We start from the raw sequence: 16,763 nt of genomic DNA, 5'->3' as shown, positions 1-16,763 counted from the left end.
ATTTGCACTTATTATTCATAGACTTAGTATAAAGTATATTACTTTCTGTTGTTTGTTTTGTTTTTAATTATATTATTATACTTAGTTTTTTCATTTAATCTACTGTGTGAGTTGTATGATTCTATGTATAAATTCTTTCTTTCTATTACGATAATCTGGAAAAAGCTAGGATCATAAAGGGCAGCCAAAAGGGTATATTTATGGAATTGGGTGTCCACTTCGCTAGTTTATTAGGATTATTTTGTTTAATTCCGCCTACGTAAGTATGCGTGTGACCAATATGGACTGATGTCAGAGAGAGAGCAGAGATCCTTTCTTCCAAAAGCGGCCATACAGAAAATAAACCTGGGCTAGCCCCACCGGGGCACACAAAAGTTGAGATTGACTTCATCATGACGACTAATTACGATTTGTTTAATGACGTCTTAGTATTTTTTTTTAAATGGATGATAATGGAATGGTAACCCCGTTTGCGCTAACGGGGCTTTGGCTTTGGCGGGGCACCAGTAAGGGATCATAGGTAAAAATGAAAAAGGCAGGTCAGTTGGCCCATCGTGATGAAGTCCAATGGAATTGAATGGTTGGTGGTTTTGATGGTTTCCAGGGGATGGACCGCGAGGTTTTTATATAAATTATTACATGACATGTATTTCACGGGCATTGTAAAACTTGCAGATATTCGTAGTATCGTCTGCAACAGTATATGTGCAATAAAAAATATTTTTTTTATAGAAAAAAATAAATACGAAGTCTTTTCATTAAAAATTTTACCTTTTGAATTGGTAACTTCCTTGTCAATTGTTTTTCCTCGGTTAAAAACCTATTGTTTATTGTGTATATATGTAAAACAGTTATCCGAGTATATTGTACACGAATAATTAAAAGATAACAATGTTTTTACATATTTTTTTAAATTTATTAGATGATATAAAATCACCAGTATCATTATTCAGGCCACAACTATGCGTAACAAGCGCTTGATACATTTTTTATTAATACAGAACAAAGAAAAAGTGATTGCTTTAAAATGTTACCAAAAGTAACCCATATTTATAGACAGGTGAGTGCCGTTAAATTTAGGAAGTTTGATTATAGGTAATCTGTGTTTTGTTCAGGCCATTTTTTGGTTACTACTAACTATAAGTCTTTCATAACGATAGAATGGTGATATTTCAATCGGAGTGCGCTTGCCTATAGATCATGTAATCCAGATAAAAGGCACTTATCATTGTATCATTAAAAAAACCGTCACCTTCTTCGGAAGATAAGTTTATCATTTTCTTGCTGATGATGAAGTGATGTTCATTCTGGTGTTTCGAATGAAGACGGAATTTGCTTTGTAGAGTAGAGAAACGCAAAAAGCGGAGTGTCGCGAGCCAATGTTTTTACCAATACAAGTATTATGAACGTGAAATTGAATTTGTCTATTATTACCTCTTGGTGTTTTAAAACATAAGCAATCGTTTTGTTTGGCGTACAAGTAGGACTTGGTATGGAGAGGAACATAGAATTATTTAATTATAAGCAATGAATATGTCCTTGTGACGTGGATGAAATGCCGGACATAGCAAGTAATTACACAACTGTTGAAAAGAGAAATGTAATGTTATCAAAGTTCCTATATTTATGCAAATTCCTTTACCTTACTATAACTTCTAAATGCCTGAAAGCTTACTAACGTTTAGGTTATGGAATGAACTCGCTAGCGTGGTTTTTCCAAGAGACAATGGCATGAGGCATGGGGTTTTTCAAAAATGGGTAAGAGGTTTCTTCAGGGTGGCAACGCACGTGTAATGACCCTGGCATTGCAGTCGTTCATAGGCTACGGTAACTACTTTATCAGGTGGGCTTATTAACGCCATATACTTGTTTTCCACCTCACTCAGTAGTATAAAAAAAGTGTCTGAAAAGATTTATATATATATATATATATATATATATATATATATATATATATATATATATATATATATATATATATATATATATATATATATATATATATATATATATATATATATATATATATATATTCCATCGTTAGAATCGTTACATTATCTCGAGTGATACCGGTTATAATTTTTTTTAAACAATGCAAATTTAATAGCGTTTTTTTTTTTATTTATTTGCAGAACAAAATATGCATTTTTTTTAACTCTATATGACGTTTCTTTTATGATCACCTTTGAGTAGCTCATCAGAGATAAAGTCATAACTACATAGATTAGTACATACACTTATTTGATTGCAGTGCTTAGTGACTGCCGGCGTGTCTCTGAGCATGATGGAACATTGTTTGGTTGGGGGATTTTCTGCGATATTGTTGCCCCAACTATGCCAAGATAAAACGATGGTCATTAATAGTAATACAGAAACATGGATCGGTAAGTACTGTTTAAAAAGTACTTCGTATATTTGCTAATATTATATTAAAAACTGTTAAAGTAATTTTTTTTTGTTTCCCACGTCTTTGGCACATTATCAACTTTTATCAACTAATCTCCATGAAATTTGGCTACATTTTATTTGCAAAGAATTGTATTTCTATTTGAATTTACTCGAGCAAAACTATCAGTTTTTTCTTTCTAAACTTTTACATTGTCATTTGTATTTGATTTGTGTTGAAAAACATCGCTGTATCGCATCAAACGCTGCAGCAATATGCTGAGCACGGACCTATTTTACAAAACATTGCGACACACATACGCATACGAGCACACACTTGCACTTTTTTTTTTGTAGTTTGTATTGTTTTTAATTATATTGTTATACTTAGTTTTTTTTTTATTTATGCTTCTGTGTGAGTTGCATGATTCTAGGTAGTAACATAGTAGTAGGTTCATTATTATTTTTGCATCGAAGTGATTTTTATGTTTGTATTGTTACAGCCTCTATCTATGGAATCTCATTAATCCCCGGAGCGTTAGTGACACCGTTTATACTAAACCGATATGGACGAAGGAAAGCGAACCTCATCAGCTGTGTCATAATGATCATAGGATGGCTCTGTACCGTCATTGCTAATGATGCCGAATTCATTCTATTCGCAAGATTCATTCAAGGTGTTGCACTTGGTATTTCAAGTCTGTCAGGACCAATTCTGGTGGGAGAATACACAACGCCAAGGTATAGGGGCGGGTTTCTAACAATGATGACTCTATCATTGTCATTAGGGTCTATGACAGTGCACACACTCGGATCTGTTTTGACTTGGCGCAAAACTGCAATGTTCTGTTTGGGTTTAACAGTTTTTGATGCAATCATAATTATGATGTCACCCGAAACTCCCGTGTTCCTGGCCACACGTGAAAGATACGATGAATGCAGAAAAGTATTTCACTGGTTGCGAGGTCTGGAGGAAGAGGAGGAATTGGAAGCTATGATCAAAGCTGACATATATAGAAAGGAATCTAAAACGAACAAGGAAATTGGATTGCTCAAAAAAATTAAAACTAAAAGTCAATATATGCTTTGCATATCGAAGAAATCAGAATTTTACAAGCCGCTGATAGCAATGTTGCATTTAGACGTCATAAACGTATGGTCTGGGTCTATGATGATGGATATCCATGGCATCTATATACTCCATAAGCTCACAAGAGACGATATCAACGTATACAACTGGTTGATTGGCATGGACGTTGTGAGATTACTGGCGAAAGGATGCGGCATATTCGTACATTCAAAATTCAAGAGACGACCTATGGTTATCATGTTTGTGGGTTTAAACATCTTAGTTTATCTGTTAACAGCTGCTTTCTCTTACGCCAAAGACAGTAATGTATTTTATTATGCCCCAATAGCAGTGGCGCTAGTTTATTTCCTAATTATCACCGTTGGCATGGGAATACAACCTCTAGTCAATATTATAGCTGGCGAAATCTTCCCCTTGGAATATAAGGGCGTGAGTAGTATGATAATAGTTTTGTTCCTGGCTGTTAATATTACTGTTAAAATGAAAACTCTGCCGTATTTGTTCTCCAGTATTGGACTTTCGGGAACATACTGTTTATATAGTAGTCTGATAGTTTACGCATTAGTTGTTGTTATAACTATTCTGCCGGAGACAAAGGATGAAACTCTACAGCATATTGAAGAAACGTATTGGAAGAAGCCTGATTATAGGGAAAAACTATCAGATGAAGTGACATCGTGTTGATTCCTGTTATTCTTGAGACACATACGTCTTAACGGCTAAGATCTTCTCTGAATTTGTGAGTTAAGGTGTTGACATTCTAATTTGTAACATCTAGAGTGTTTATAATACTCCCTCGTGGCTACCTGTTATCAATAGATTGTATGACAGTAAAAACCAACTGCTGATCTTTTCGATAAACATTTTTTTTTTATTAAAATTTCTCTTTTTTTATTAAACAATAACATTTATTTATTCATATGAGGATTTTCATGCATGTTTATTTAAATAAAGCAAGTAATCGACTTTGTTTTTGTTATAAGATGAATAACACTGTTTTGGAGTTGGCCGGAAATGAGTGTAACATAGTTTTTTATTGACTCAAGTAGACACTTACGAACAAAATTGCTATTGGTTCCTATCTTAATCATGTTATTCAACTTATATCACGGTTATTTCTTTTAAAACTAGCTACGTTCATTAAATAGTTGCATTTTCTAGTAGGAATGAGATATTTTACTGTAGTAAAATGTATTCGGTACGCTAGGGAGACTTTGTACAAAAGTCGTTTGCTTGGACACCTCTGTTTCATTCGTGTTTCTACCGTGAAGCAGTTGTATTTGCATGGCTGTGTTTCGGTTTGAAGGGTGCGATATGGCGTGAATTTACAGGGTACAGAGTACCTGAGTCCTCAGGAATGGCAACGCATGGGGGGTATTATGGGCGAAACAGTATACTCTGTTATGTCCATGGTACTGGTCATGTCTATAGGTCATTTCCATCAGGTGGGCCGTCAGCTTGTGTGCCATTCTAAGTTGTATAAAAAAAGTATATTGGCCCAATAACAAATATATTAGATAAAGGTTATCCAATATATAATATCGAAAAGAAGAACTCGCTCATATTTCAATATATTGATATTTGACTGGTATGGACGATAACCAACCAACATACCTGCCAAGCGTGGCAACTACCAGCAAACCCTTCTTAATGGGGGAGGGGGGTTCTATAGTCAGCAGGGATCGTTAACGGTATGATGATGGACGATATCACAATGTGTGGTTTGGAGTTTGGAATAAATTCATTCATTCAATTGCTAATTGGATGGCGAAGAATGATCTTCCAGGTCAATTCAGGAATGTTTAATGACACGTCGAGTTTTATCATAAAATTTATTATACTTAATTAATTTTAATGTTTTTTATTTACATTAAATTTAATTCTTAATTTAATGTGGAGTATAACAATCATATCACAATTAAGGATACATTTACAATATTAAAAATCTTATTGCAAATATCACTGCTTTGTACCTATACTTATACATTTTGTCATGATTTTCTCACAATTAAACTCATATAATCTAAATAAATTTAATGTACATGACGTAAATCAATATATCATGTTTCACTTTATTAATTAGGGACTACCTATCTACTAGCTCTCTAGAGACTCTTTTACTTTAATATCTGTTAGGTCCTCTAATGATTTTTTACTTCTTACCTCTTCTTGAATTAAAGGTCTACCTCTTAATTCCTCTTCTATTCTCTGTAATGTCTTTCCTTTAGTCTCAGGCAACAGGAACCACATTATGATCAAATTATAAGCAATAACTGCAGCGTATATAACGTAAGTTCCTTGTATACCTACACTCTCGATTAACGACGAGAATGTTTTTAATGCAAAAAACAAAAATCCAGCCAGTGACCAGTTACTAACTGTGCCACTTATGCTCTTATATTGCAACGGGATCACCTCACCAGCTATCACGCTCGGTAAAGGCACCATACCCAAAGCGACAGCGGCAATTTGAATATTAATCAATAGAACAGGTATCCATTGAGAGTCATATGGGAGAAGATTCTCAGTCTTCAAGTATACGTAAGCAGCAATGGCCAAATGTGCAACCACTGACAAACTTCCAACTGAGAACAGCATTGTTCGTCTCCTTACTTTATTTATTACGTACACAGCGACAGTGTTCAAAATTAACCTTTGTGTATCCAATTGAATCATCCAAAAGTGAGCGTTTGCTTCCGGCCCCATTATTAAACCTATTATCTTTGTGGAGTACGAGGCCATTGTGGTTCCACCTGAGAAGTGGATCATACAAAAGGCATGTAACATTATGATTATTGGGACGTAAAATTCTCTCTTTCTCACTGTAGCTATCGACTCCTCGATGTAATTCTGCTTCTTTATTTCTTTCTCCGTTTTAGCTTTCGTATTTTGTATTTGTACACATATCATTTGTTCTAACTCTTGTTCTTCCTCGTCACCTCTCAGCCATCGGAAAACTTTTCTACATTTGTCATATTTGCCTTGAGATGCTAGCCAACTTGGAGATTCTGGTGAATAAATTGTCATGATCAAACTGAAGAATGGGAAGAACACACAGATGACCGCAGTTTTTTGCCAGCTGAGAATAGACCCCACCAGGTGAACGAAGAATATCCCAAAGGCTTGGGCCAGGGAGACCATGGTGAGGAAAGCTCCTCTGTTTTTTGGACTGGCGTACTCCCCAATAAGTACGGACCGTAGTGGACTGAGCATACCAAATGATAGACCTTGCAATATTCTGCCAATGAAGAGCACCTGAAAGACGAGATTTTTTTTAAGAATTATAATAGATTAAAAATTATCATAATAAATGTGGTAGAAGTATATTAACAATAGTTATTGTCTTCAGGAGAATTGTTGCGCAAGATGCCTCTTTTTGGATTCTTTTTTTATATAATAAAATTTTAGTACAATATAATAAAAATAGGAATAAATGTGGTTTCATTTTATAAAATTTCCCGAGACAATATTAACCAACTATTAACCCGCGGAGACGAACTAATTTTCTTCTCGGACTATCCAAAGCGGATGTCAGTAACTATATATTTCTTGCCTTATGTCATAGAAAATGGTAAACAAACTGATAGCTCACATATGCTAAGTGGGTAACCGTTGTATATAGACATGAGTAACAGAAAGTACTGCATATTTTATGTTATGTTATCCATGTCATATAGAATAGGAAGTCATAGTGATAACAGGCAACACAAGACTTTCTCCCATCGTACGGCTCGCCATCCACAGGGAGTTCACCCTCATACCCTACAGTCTAGATGGTCGCATACAACGCGGTTTCAGAGATGTTTTCTCTCACGAACACTGTGGTTATGGAATGAACTCCCTGCCGAGTTTTTCCCAAGAGACTACAGCATGGGGTTCTTCAAAAGGGAAGTAAAGAGGTTTCTTCAGGGTTGGCAACGCGGGCGTAATACCCCTGGTATTGCAGGCTACAGTAATCGCTTACCATCAGGTGGGTTGTATACTTGTTTGCCACCTCAGTGGTATAAAAAAAAGACAAGAATCTTCATTACTTTGCCATCTGTTATCTGTTGTTGTGTCTATAGCATCAAAGACTAAGCTATAATCGGGTCGTTACCTCAAAAGTAGTGGCGCAGATGCTAACAAACCATCCAACAAGGGCTGGTATGGTGAGAGCTATATGAGCGATCTTGCGGCCGTACCGTGACATGATCGGCGGGGTCACAAAACCTCCCACTAGCAGTGTCACACCAATTATAGAGGCTGTGGACATAAAATTAATTATTATAGAATTTACATCACTTCTCACTTAAGTCCAGACTCACTGCCGAACATATTTCTTTATCATCAATAACATAGAATAAAAGAATTCTCAATGTGGCATGTGATTTTTTATAAGACCCTAAAAGTCCTATTATTTACGATTTTGAAAAAGCCGTGTCAAAACCTCGTAGTGAATTTTTTAAAGTTTCTAAATCTCAGCGTCAATTTTCTGTGCAACTATTGTTTTCCGAGATATCGATGAATGAAGAATATGATCCATTTTCATTCAAAGTCTGATAGCTCAGCGGGAAATGGTCGTATCGAAACCAAAAAGAAACGAAATTGAAGCTAAATGAACAACCTATCTAATCCATAAGGTGGTTAACACGAAAATTTTTTTTTCAAGTCCGTACACCAAAAATAAGGTCGAAAAAAATATAACTTTTTTTTCTAATAATACTCATTCAGATTGTGCGATACGTGTTACTTAAATTTTTTTTTGGAAAATTCCAAAATTAGAAACTTCAAGCTTTAAATTGCTGTTTTTTTTTTACTTCAATACGACCATTTTTATCAATGATACAGCCATTTGAAAAATCGCCAAAATTCTTTAATTTTTTCCACTAGTGTATATATAGTATATAATTAAAATAAATCAATAAAATAAATCGGTTGCAATGATCGGACTCTACAGGCAGCATCCGTTCACGAGTATGACGGGTGAGCCAGCTATCATTGCGCTCAACCATATTTTGGGGAACTCAATAACCCGACCCACCACGACACCATCTATCTGACGACGTTATAGCCAAATTAAAATATTTTTATGCTACATAACAGTTGCAATATTAACACATTACACAATTAAAGGAATACGCTCATTAATGATAAAAATATCTTATCCCAACCAGCCTGGAACAACATCTCAGACGGTTGGGATTCCGAGGCGGCTAACATCCGGGAAAGATGCAGAAAGCGGTGCTCTTAGATACTGGCTGAATTGTACGCCGGTTTCTCTCGCTGGGGCTCTAAACCCCGGCCGACTGTGCTTCTGCCGGGGGTTAGTTTGCCATCTCCTCTCCTTTAGAGGAGAGGTGTGAATTTTCTAAAAATAATATAAGGATTTTCATGGTTATAAGGATGATATTCCAAGTAGTTTTTTTTTTAATGGATGATAATGGAATGGTAATCCCGCCTGCGCTAACGGTATACGCTGGCGGGGCACCAGTAAGGGATCATAGGTGAGAATGAAAGGGCAGGTCAGTTAGCCCATTGCAATGAATACACCTGGTATTCAGTACGATAGTTTCCAGGTGGACTACGCCGAGGTAATTACCAGCAATATACCTGGGACTTGCAGTCCGCATTCTTAATAATTCCTTCCCCCCCAATTCAAGGTATTTGCTTACCTATCCATGACTCGGCGGACTTAGAGAGCGGTATTAGACTATTCGGCTGGTGGAGCTGGGGCAGCAGGACTGCAGGGAAGCCGAGGATGCAGCCGTGGCCCACTATATTGCAGCATACTGATGCCGTCACAAAGCACTAGAGAAGAGAAGTTGATAGAACGATATTAATTTTTTTGCCAATCTTGATATGAATATTTGGTATCTATGTATATAGATTATAAATATATTGTGCACGGGTTTTCTTGTTCTACATGCTCAACACGTGTGTGGATGGGACATGCAACTTTCAACCTACTTCAAAAAAGGAGGACGTTTATCACCTCAAAACTTCGTCATTTATAAACCGATTTGGAAATTCTTTCTTTATCTGAAAGATTAGACTTTTAGACGGGTTTCATTTGATTTTTTATCAAAATGGATTTCGATAAAATTACTATAGAACCAATTTGTAAGTAAATCCTTTCAGATAAATAAAAGAAAGAATTTTCCAAATCGTTTCAGAACTGACGAAATTATAAATAAATTCTTTAATCAAGGCAACCAGGGCCTTAGTTATGACAAACAAAAAAATACAAGGAGTTCCTTCGTTTTGAAGTCAGTTAAAAACGAATATAGATATCTGCTTTTATTTATATCTAAGTACATGATGTGTGAAGACTGAGTTCACGAGTTTCCTCCATATACGAGTATTACCTATGTATACTTGCATAGAAACATGCATTATGCAATAAACGTTTTTATATAAGTACATGACAACATAGATTATTAATCATAGATTAACTAGGGAGATACGAATTGTCAATAATGAAGATTTTGTCGCAAAAGATAAAAAAAAAACAAAGATATAAAGTATCATGATTGTTTATCATCGTCATCATATTAAAGTGACCTTGTGGAGACTCATAATACAGGTGTTATCCAAATCTGGTAGCAAATATTAGTCACAGATATCACGTTTCAAAATATTTTATGATACCCTATTATAAGCAATTCCTTCTTACTGCCTTTTTTTGAAAAAAAAAATATATTAATATAAATACCTCATTAATACCGAAAAAGGGGGAGAGGGGAAAGAAGGAATCAATGGTGTTTAGGGTCGAATTGTCCCAACAAAACAACAAATAATATTAACAGCAATATCCTGAACATGTTTGTAAATAAATTAGATAATCCTCTCTTGAGAATGCTTGCTAAAAGAACTAGATTATTATTAGTGATTTAGTTTTTTTACATTTACTAATAAAAATGGATCCTAGTTGTTCCCTTTCTGTGAAACCATTTTGGTAATTTCCTGGCGAATTTGTTTCGATTGGTCAACTGACCCCTACCCTGATGTAGTGTTTTAGTATCTGTGTAAGCTGTCAATACTATCTGTCAGAATTGATATTTAATATGTCATTCAATTGTCAAACGGAGTGTAAACAATATGTCGACGACGAGTAAAAATTATAATACAAGTTTGATTAAATTCAAAATTATAAACTACTAAACTTTAATGTGTTTAATTCAGGTGACGACAAGAGTAGCTACACCTGGTAGTGATTTCTGATACCACAACAATGTTTATCGTTCCACTGTCATGTCTTAAAAAAACTATTGCAATAAGCACGCGTCTCGCGTGTGACCAAGAGTGAGGTGCAAGTAGACTTGATAATAAAGAGCAAAGATTTTTTGTTCTCTACCCAAAGGTTGTCTGAAAGAGATTGCTTTAGCGATAATACCGCCTTTAGTATTTAAATAGAGCAATAAAGAGTAAATAAAAATTACCCTGTAAATTCACTGCTATATCCCATCCTTCAAACCGAAACACGGCTATGCAAACATAATTGCTTCTCGGTAAAAACACGAATAGATTTAGAGGAAAAGAATAACGCAAGACCAAAATTGAATCAATCAAGAGTAGTAGCAATCAATCAATCGTTTCATTTACGGACGAATACTTTTTCTACAAATCGATTTTTACTCATATCACAGAATTGAATCGTTTTTCAATACGTTTTTTACTTTTCCCTTTACTTCTCTTCCCATTATGTACCTTCAGTCATTTATTTTACTGTAATTATGTACTTTATATAATTGTACTGAGTTTTCAAGTACTAAAGATAAGACGCAAAATATCCAGAAAAAATTACTCAAATATCTCCAAAACTATTTCAATTTTCTCCAAACATTTCATTTCCCTAAAATATCGCAAATAGAAAAATTCTTATATAAAATTACGAAAATCCTAATCTAGCCACGCTGAATTTGACTGAATGAAAAATAATGGTCTTAATAAAGTATGTCTATGAAACTCTTAGAATGTTTAAACTAAATAAAATTTTTAGGAATTAAGATTAGAATACCTAGAAATTCGCTCGCCAATTCAAGATTTTTGTCATATTTATTTAAGAAGACGTCGAAGATTCTGTTCAAGTCGTTTGGCATGAGTTTCTATATTTTGGGTTTTTTTTCTCTTTTGCTTTTGGATAAGTATAATATAATTTGTGCTCTCTTACTTCTTTTCTCTTTGTCTATTTTTAAAAATTCACACGCATGCTTTACATGTTGCACTTTAAATAGTGCATTTTTAACTTAAAATCAATTATTTTAATTTTGGCAACTTAGCAAATTTTAATCGTATATAAAAATACTTTAACATTTGTATTAAAACCAGTTTTTTATTTTATCACAGAGAGATTTTATATAAAAGTTGTCAACTTCGTGTTTCTGCCGTGAAGCAGTCGTATTTGCATGACTGTGTTTCGGTTCAATGAATGGGTTACATCAATGAAATTATAGGATGTAAAGGCATACCACCTTAGTCCCTCAGAGATGGTAACGCACGAGGAGTATTATGGGCAATACACTATGAGTATACTCTGTTATAACCATGGTACTATGCATGTCTATAGGCGACGGTTACCATTTTCCATCAGGTGGACCGTCAGCTTGTTTGCCATTCTTAGTCGCATGAAAAAAAAAACAAATACACAAAATTGTTTACTAACTGATCCAAAACATTGCTCTGTCTAATTTCAGACAAAAAATTTAGCTGAGTACAACAAATTAAAAAAAGTAGGGAAATTTGAAGTCTATTGTGGAATGAACAGAGAGAAGGGAATGGATCCTGCCACTCTCAAGCGACGCGATTTCTAACAAACAGCATTTAAGTTTTAATTATACAGATTGTAACATGGTTATTTATACTTTTTTATATATAATGCATAATATTATACATATATTTTAACAAATTTTTTATTTTCTACTATTAAAAATATTAGTTTTATTCATTCGTACTTGTTTCTCAAAACATATTTGTATGTACAGGTATGTATGTATAACACATAGGGTGCTTTTTAAATTTACGCGGGAAAATGTGGTGATAACAGTTAATTAAAAACAACGTACCTGTTTTAAGAACGGTGAGAATCTGCTGTCCCTTTTCCCCATTATTCTTTCACTAGCTAAAAAATAATACAATATGCAGTGATGTAAAATATTTTATGGCGTATCTCATATGATAAGATATACTATCATTATCGGTTTACATCTGATTATAAAATATATTTTTAGGGTTCAGCGATCATTGGCATGGGACCGTGTTCTTGATTTCAGTCCTGGGAATTTTTTTTTTTATACCACTGAGGTGGCAAACAAGCATACGGCCCACCTAATGGTAAGCGGTTACCGTAGCCTATGAACGCCTGTAATACCAGAGGTATTACGCGCGCGTTGCCGACCCTGAAGAAATCTCTTTACCCCCATGCTATAGTCTCTTGGGAAAATCTCGGCAGGCAAATGTCTTTATTTTGTCAATACATACATATATGTCACGCCTGTCTCCTATTAGGGTAGGCAAAAACAATGGAACGCCAAAGCTTCGATTCAAACAAACCTCTTTCGTTTCTTCCATATATTTTGTCAACTAATTTATTTGTTAATAATAAGTTGTACTTTATTAAAACAGTAAATACTTTTTACTGGTATTAAATACCATTATATCTCTCTCGCATTGGCACATTGGAGAGTATTGGTTCATGTGTGAATTAACCTTATTCATGGACGTTTTTAGCTTACTATTGGAGCCACCACGAGGTCTGATCAATAGAGTTGCGGTCGTTTTTCAAATTTTGCCAAAAAAGTAATTTCTTCGCGCTTGCGTAATACCAGATGCATTACAGAATCGTAAAAATACAATTAATATCAGATTGTACTAAATACACATGGCATTGTAGGTAGTTTGCATACAATTGACGCTCGTGCTTTGATTACCTAAAAGGCTAACAAATATCCATCCATTCCTTGTTACAAACTTTCGCATTTATTTCACTTTAACAACTAGTAAATTTCAATACACTACTAAAATTTGGCACACAAATTGGCTTATTTACCATTACATTTTGAAAAACTACCTTTTAGATTTACGGAACGTGTCTACTGCTGACTACCCGGTGTATTCAAAATCAACATGCTTTGTACCTAAATATGAAATACCATGAGGTAATGGCCACGTGTCTTGTAGCGCCACTTTAACAAATGTTAATCCAATAAATTCATGATTCTTTTAACTGATTTATAACTAAATCAGTAAGTTGTTATAACTTACTGATTTAGCTATATAAGGTATGCAAATCTATTTTTATTTTTTAACATATTCTATTTTTGTTTATTTAAACACAATAAATCGTCTACAATGCACACTTTCTGGACATATTTAATCTTTTAAATGTAATAATGACTATGTATCAATGTGTTTGAAGTGATTATTCGGATTTTTATTTTATACAACTTAGAATGGCAAACAAGCTGACGGTCCACCTGATGGAAAGTGGTAACCGTCGCCTATAGACATGAGCAGTACCATGGACATAACAGAGTATACTGTTTCGACCATGACACCGCCCATGCGTTGCCATTCCTGAGGACTCAGGTGTTATTCCTCTGTACCCAGTAAATTCACGCCACTTCACTTATTGTATTATATATTATGTAATTATTGAATTTATATATTAAAAACGTAAGTCAACTTATATGTACTAAGACAATAATTTGCATGCATTTGGATAAGGTGAAATGTGTAACATCACAACTATTTAAGTCCATATGTAAAGGCCACATTTCAAGCAAATAAATTATTATTATTTAAAAAAAAAAAAGAAAAAAACACTTACCGTTTTTGTGCATATATAAAACTTAAAAATATCGATCGATTTTTTTTATTGTTATTTAATTTATCTACTTTCACTAATCGCTGTCTTAAATTTTGTACACGTTCCACAGTGTTACGTCCGTTTGTTTTTTTACACACATTGGAAAATAAACAAAGCAAGAATATCTGACAATTTCTTATCACAGTTACTTGCCTCGTACTTACACGTTCATTTGATTCTTTCCCCGTTTTTAGACTGTAGCCCGTTCTCTCGTCAATCCTCTACCTTTTGTTTTCGTTTGCTACCTGCATTGACTGTATGCGATGTAACAATTCCCCAAACTCATTCATAGCTTCATTGCTTCTCACACAATTCGGACTTGTCGCTCGAGTACTATTTGGCTAGAGGTTTTGTAGTTGGGTAACTGTTTACCTGTGTGTGTGTGCGCGACCTCTTATCTCTATTGATGCATCCACCGCTGGTACGTTCTTTTGTGTTCGCGTGACCGAGACAGCGATAGTGGCTTTCTCCTTCGTTTGCACTTGGGACGATATCGCGGTACGGGGGCTACTTACTGTGCATAGTTTAAATGAAACTATATCATCTTTGCATCCAGAGCACACGATTGTGATCTTCGAAGCACTGTTTTTTTTTTATACAACACAGGGGGCAATCGAGCATGCGGCTCACCTGATGGTAAGTGACTACCGCCGCCCATGATCACCCGCAACACCAACAGCATTACAAGTGTGCTGCCGGCCTTTTAAAAAGGAATATGCTCTTTTCTTGAAGGTTATGTTGTCGTATCGGTTCGGAAATACTGCTGCTGGAAGTTGATTCCAAAGAGTGGTTGTGCGTGGAAGAAAGTGCCTTGAAAAACGCACGGTGGAGGACCGCCACTGTTGTCATTACACTTTGGACTTGTAAATCATCATTAGAAGTTCAGCTTTTAACTGTCTACTGCTGAACATAACTGGCCTTAGGGAGGTTTTGACAGGACCACTGGCGATGAATATCCCCATCAATACGTGGCATATATGTATATATAGCTTGCTGTCGTCAAATCGATCTCTAGGGGTAAAAAAGCCCGGACAGGTTTCCCCGGCTCCCCCCTAGGGGAGAGCTTGAGACAGCGAGTGTATCGATCTCTTTTCATCTGTGCGTTGAACCGTTGGAGGGTTTTTCAGTGAAGTTATAAAGTGTTGTTTTTTTGTAGCTATGACAAGTATATTTAAATTAGTAGTGATATTAGAGTCAAGATATTGTAAGTTTAACCCTAATTCTACTAGTACTGACTCTGCTCAAAGCATAGACTATTATTATTAACTGATTATTACTGATAACTATATTTATTTAAATAGTTAAAGTAATTTGTTAACTGTTAGTTCTATGTATATCTGTGTCTGTTATAATTTGTTTGTTTTAAGTAATGCAAACAAATTGACTGGAAAAATTGGAATTGGGATGACTGGAAGAGATCTCTGTCAGAGATAAGTCCACCCTTGCTCACAGTATTTATAAATACATTATTTTATAAGTAACTTACAAGTGCAACAAAGAAAATATATATATATATATATATATATATATATATATATATATATATATATATATATATATATATATATATATATATATATATATATATATATATATATATATATATATTATCTATCTATCTATCTAATTACCAATATATATACATTACAATCATGTGTTTATTTTATTAATATTAATGGCAAAATGTTTTTTTCCTAAAATATTATATCAGTGTCTGTTGTAATTGTTGTTAAGTTAAATAAACTTTTTTCAAAATACGTATTTCATTTTAAAGCAGTTAAATAGGTAAGTTCTATAAATTACGACAATTAGGTACAATCCACATTAGTCGATGATAATGGTATGGTAACCCCGCCCGCGCTATCGGTATACACTGGCGGGGTACCAGTGAGTGAAGGTAGGTGAGGATGAAACTGATCAGTTAGCCTATTGTAACGGATTCAACAAGAATTAATAATGATGTTTCAAGGGGGAACCGCCTGGAGGTCGACTTGATATTTATTTAAGAATGTTCACTAACAGTTTCCCAAAACGTATAGTGAGCCATAGGTCCATGTTACAAACTTAAAAATTAAAAAAAAAAATAAACAAAATTTTGAAAATTTAGAAAAGATCATTCCGTAAATTGGTCAGACCAGATATCGAACCCTACTCATTTACACAAAGCGGGCGACGTGCGCGAGCGTTACGAAAGACACTGCGCTACGCAGGTCACCATTTTTTCTGTGGATGCAGTAGATAATTTATTTATTTATTTACAGCAACAGTAATACATTTCAAATTGACTATAATAAGCTTTATAACTAATCGTTTTAAAATTGTACACCGTTAAGTGCTACGCACAGCGTTAGCTTATACTAGTTTCAATATTATATACAATAACAATAGAAAATGAGGAAAATTATATATTAAATTCAGACACTTGTTTTGCCATTTTAAGAAAAG

At 34.6% G+C, this 16,763-nt stretch overlaps 2 protein-coding genes across 3 annotated transcripts; one reads left to right on the top strand and one right to left on the bottom strand.

Moving 5' to 3' along the window:
• Positions 1–877: 877 nt before the first annotated feature.
• Positions 878–5,320, top strand: LOC113519417 (facilitated trehalose transporter Tret1-like). Its single transcript, XM_026904519.3, has 3 exons — positions 878–1,060; positions 2,252–2,384; positions 2,889–5,320. Exons 1-3 carry the CDS (start codon positions 1,028–1,030, stop codon positions 4,157–4,159), a joined length of 1,437 nt encoding a protein of 478 aa, XP_026760320.2. The 5' UTR covers positions 878–1,027; the 3' UTR covers positions 4,160–5,320.
• Positions 5,321–5,382: 62 nt separating this feature from the next.
• On the bottom strand, positions 5,383–14,676 carry LOC113519386 (facilitated trehalose transporter Tret1-like). Of its 2 annotated transcripts, none has more exons than XM_026904447.3 (5): positions 14,280–14,676; positions 12,517–12,572; positions 9,127–9,262; positions 7,572–7,717; positions 5,383–6,730 (listed from the first exon to the last, which is right to left on the bottom strand). In XM_026904447.3, exons 1-5 carry the CDS (start codon positions 14,290–14,292, stop codon positions 5,573–5,575), a joined length of 1,509 nt encoding a protein of 502 aa, XP_026760248.2. In that variant the 5' UTR covers positions 14,293–14,676; the 3' UTR covers positions 5,383–5,572. The 2 variants fall into 2 exon arrangements, with proteins under 2 accessions (XP_026760248.2, XP_031765476.2); XM_031909616.2 differs by having other exon boundaries at positions 14,483–14,675.
• Between the last annotated feature and the right edge of the window lie 2,087 nt (positions 14,677–16,763).

Source organism: Galleria mellonella, unplaced genomic scaffold (genome assembly GCF_026898425.1).
Source record: "Galleria mellonella isolate WM207_F2 unplaced genomic scaffold, CSIRO_AGI_GalMel_v1 utg352, whole genome shotgun sequence".
NCBI lineage: Eukaryota > Metazoa > Arthropoda > Insecta > Lepidoptera > Pyralidae > Galleria > Galleria mellonella.
This window is presented reverse-complemented; position numbering and strand designations above follow the sequence as displayed.

What these genes read in the sequence shown, in the direction of transcription:
- LOC113519417 (XM_026904519.3), top strand. Translation starts at nt 1,028, where the DNA reads ATGTTACCAAAAGTAACCCATATTTATAGACAG. An exon ending in TAACCCATATTTATAGACAG is followed by an intron (nt 1,061 to 2,251) that starts GTGAGTGCCGTT and finishes ATTTGATTGCAG; the next exon opens with TGCTTAGTGACTGCCGGCGT. An exon ending in TAATACAGAAACATGGATCG is followed by an intron (nt 2,385 to 2,888) that starts GTAAGTACTGTT and finishes GTATTGTTACAG; the next exon opens with CCTCTATCTATGGAATCTCA.
- LOC113519386 (XM_026904447.3), bottom strand. An exon ending in GTCCGCCGAGTCATGGATAG is followed by an intron (nt 7,718 to 9,126) that starts GTAAGCAAATAC and finishes TTATGTCCACAG; the next exon opens with CCTCTATAATTGGTGTGACA. An exon ending in TCTGCGCCACTACTTTTGAG is followed by an intron (nt 6,731 to 7,571) that starts GTAACGACCCGA and finishes CTCGTCTTTCAG; the next exon opens with GTGCTCTTCATTGGCAGAAT.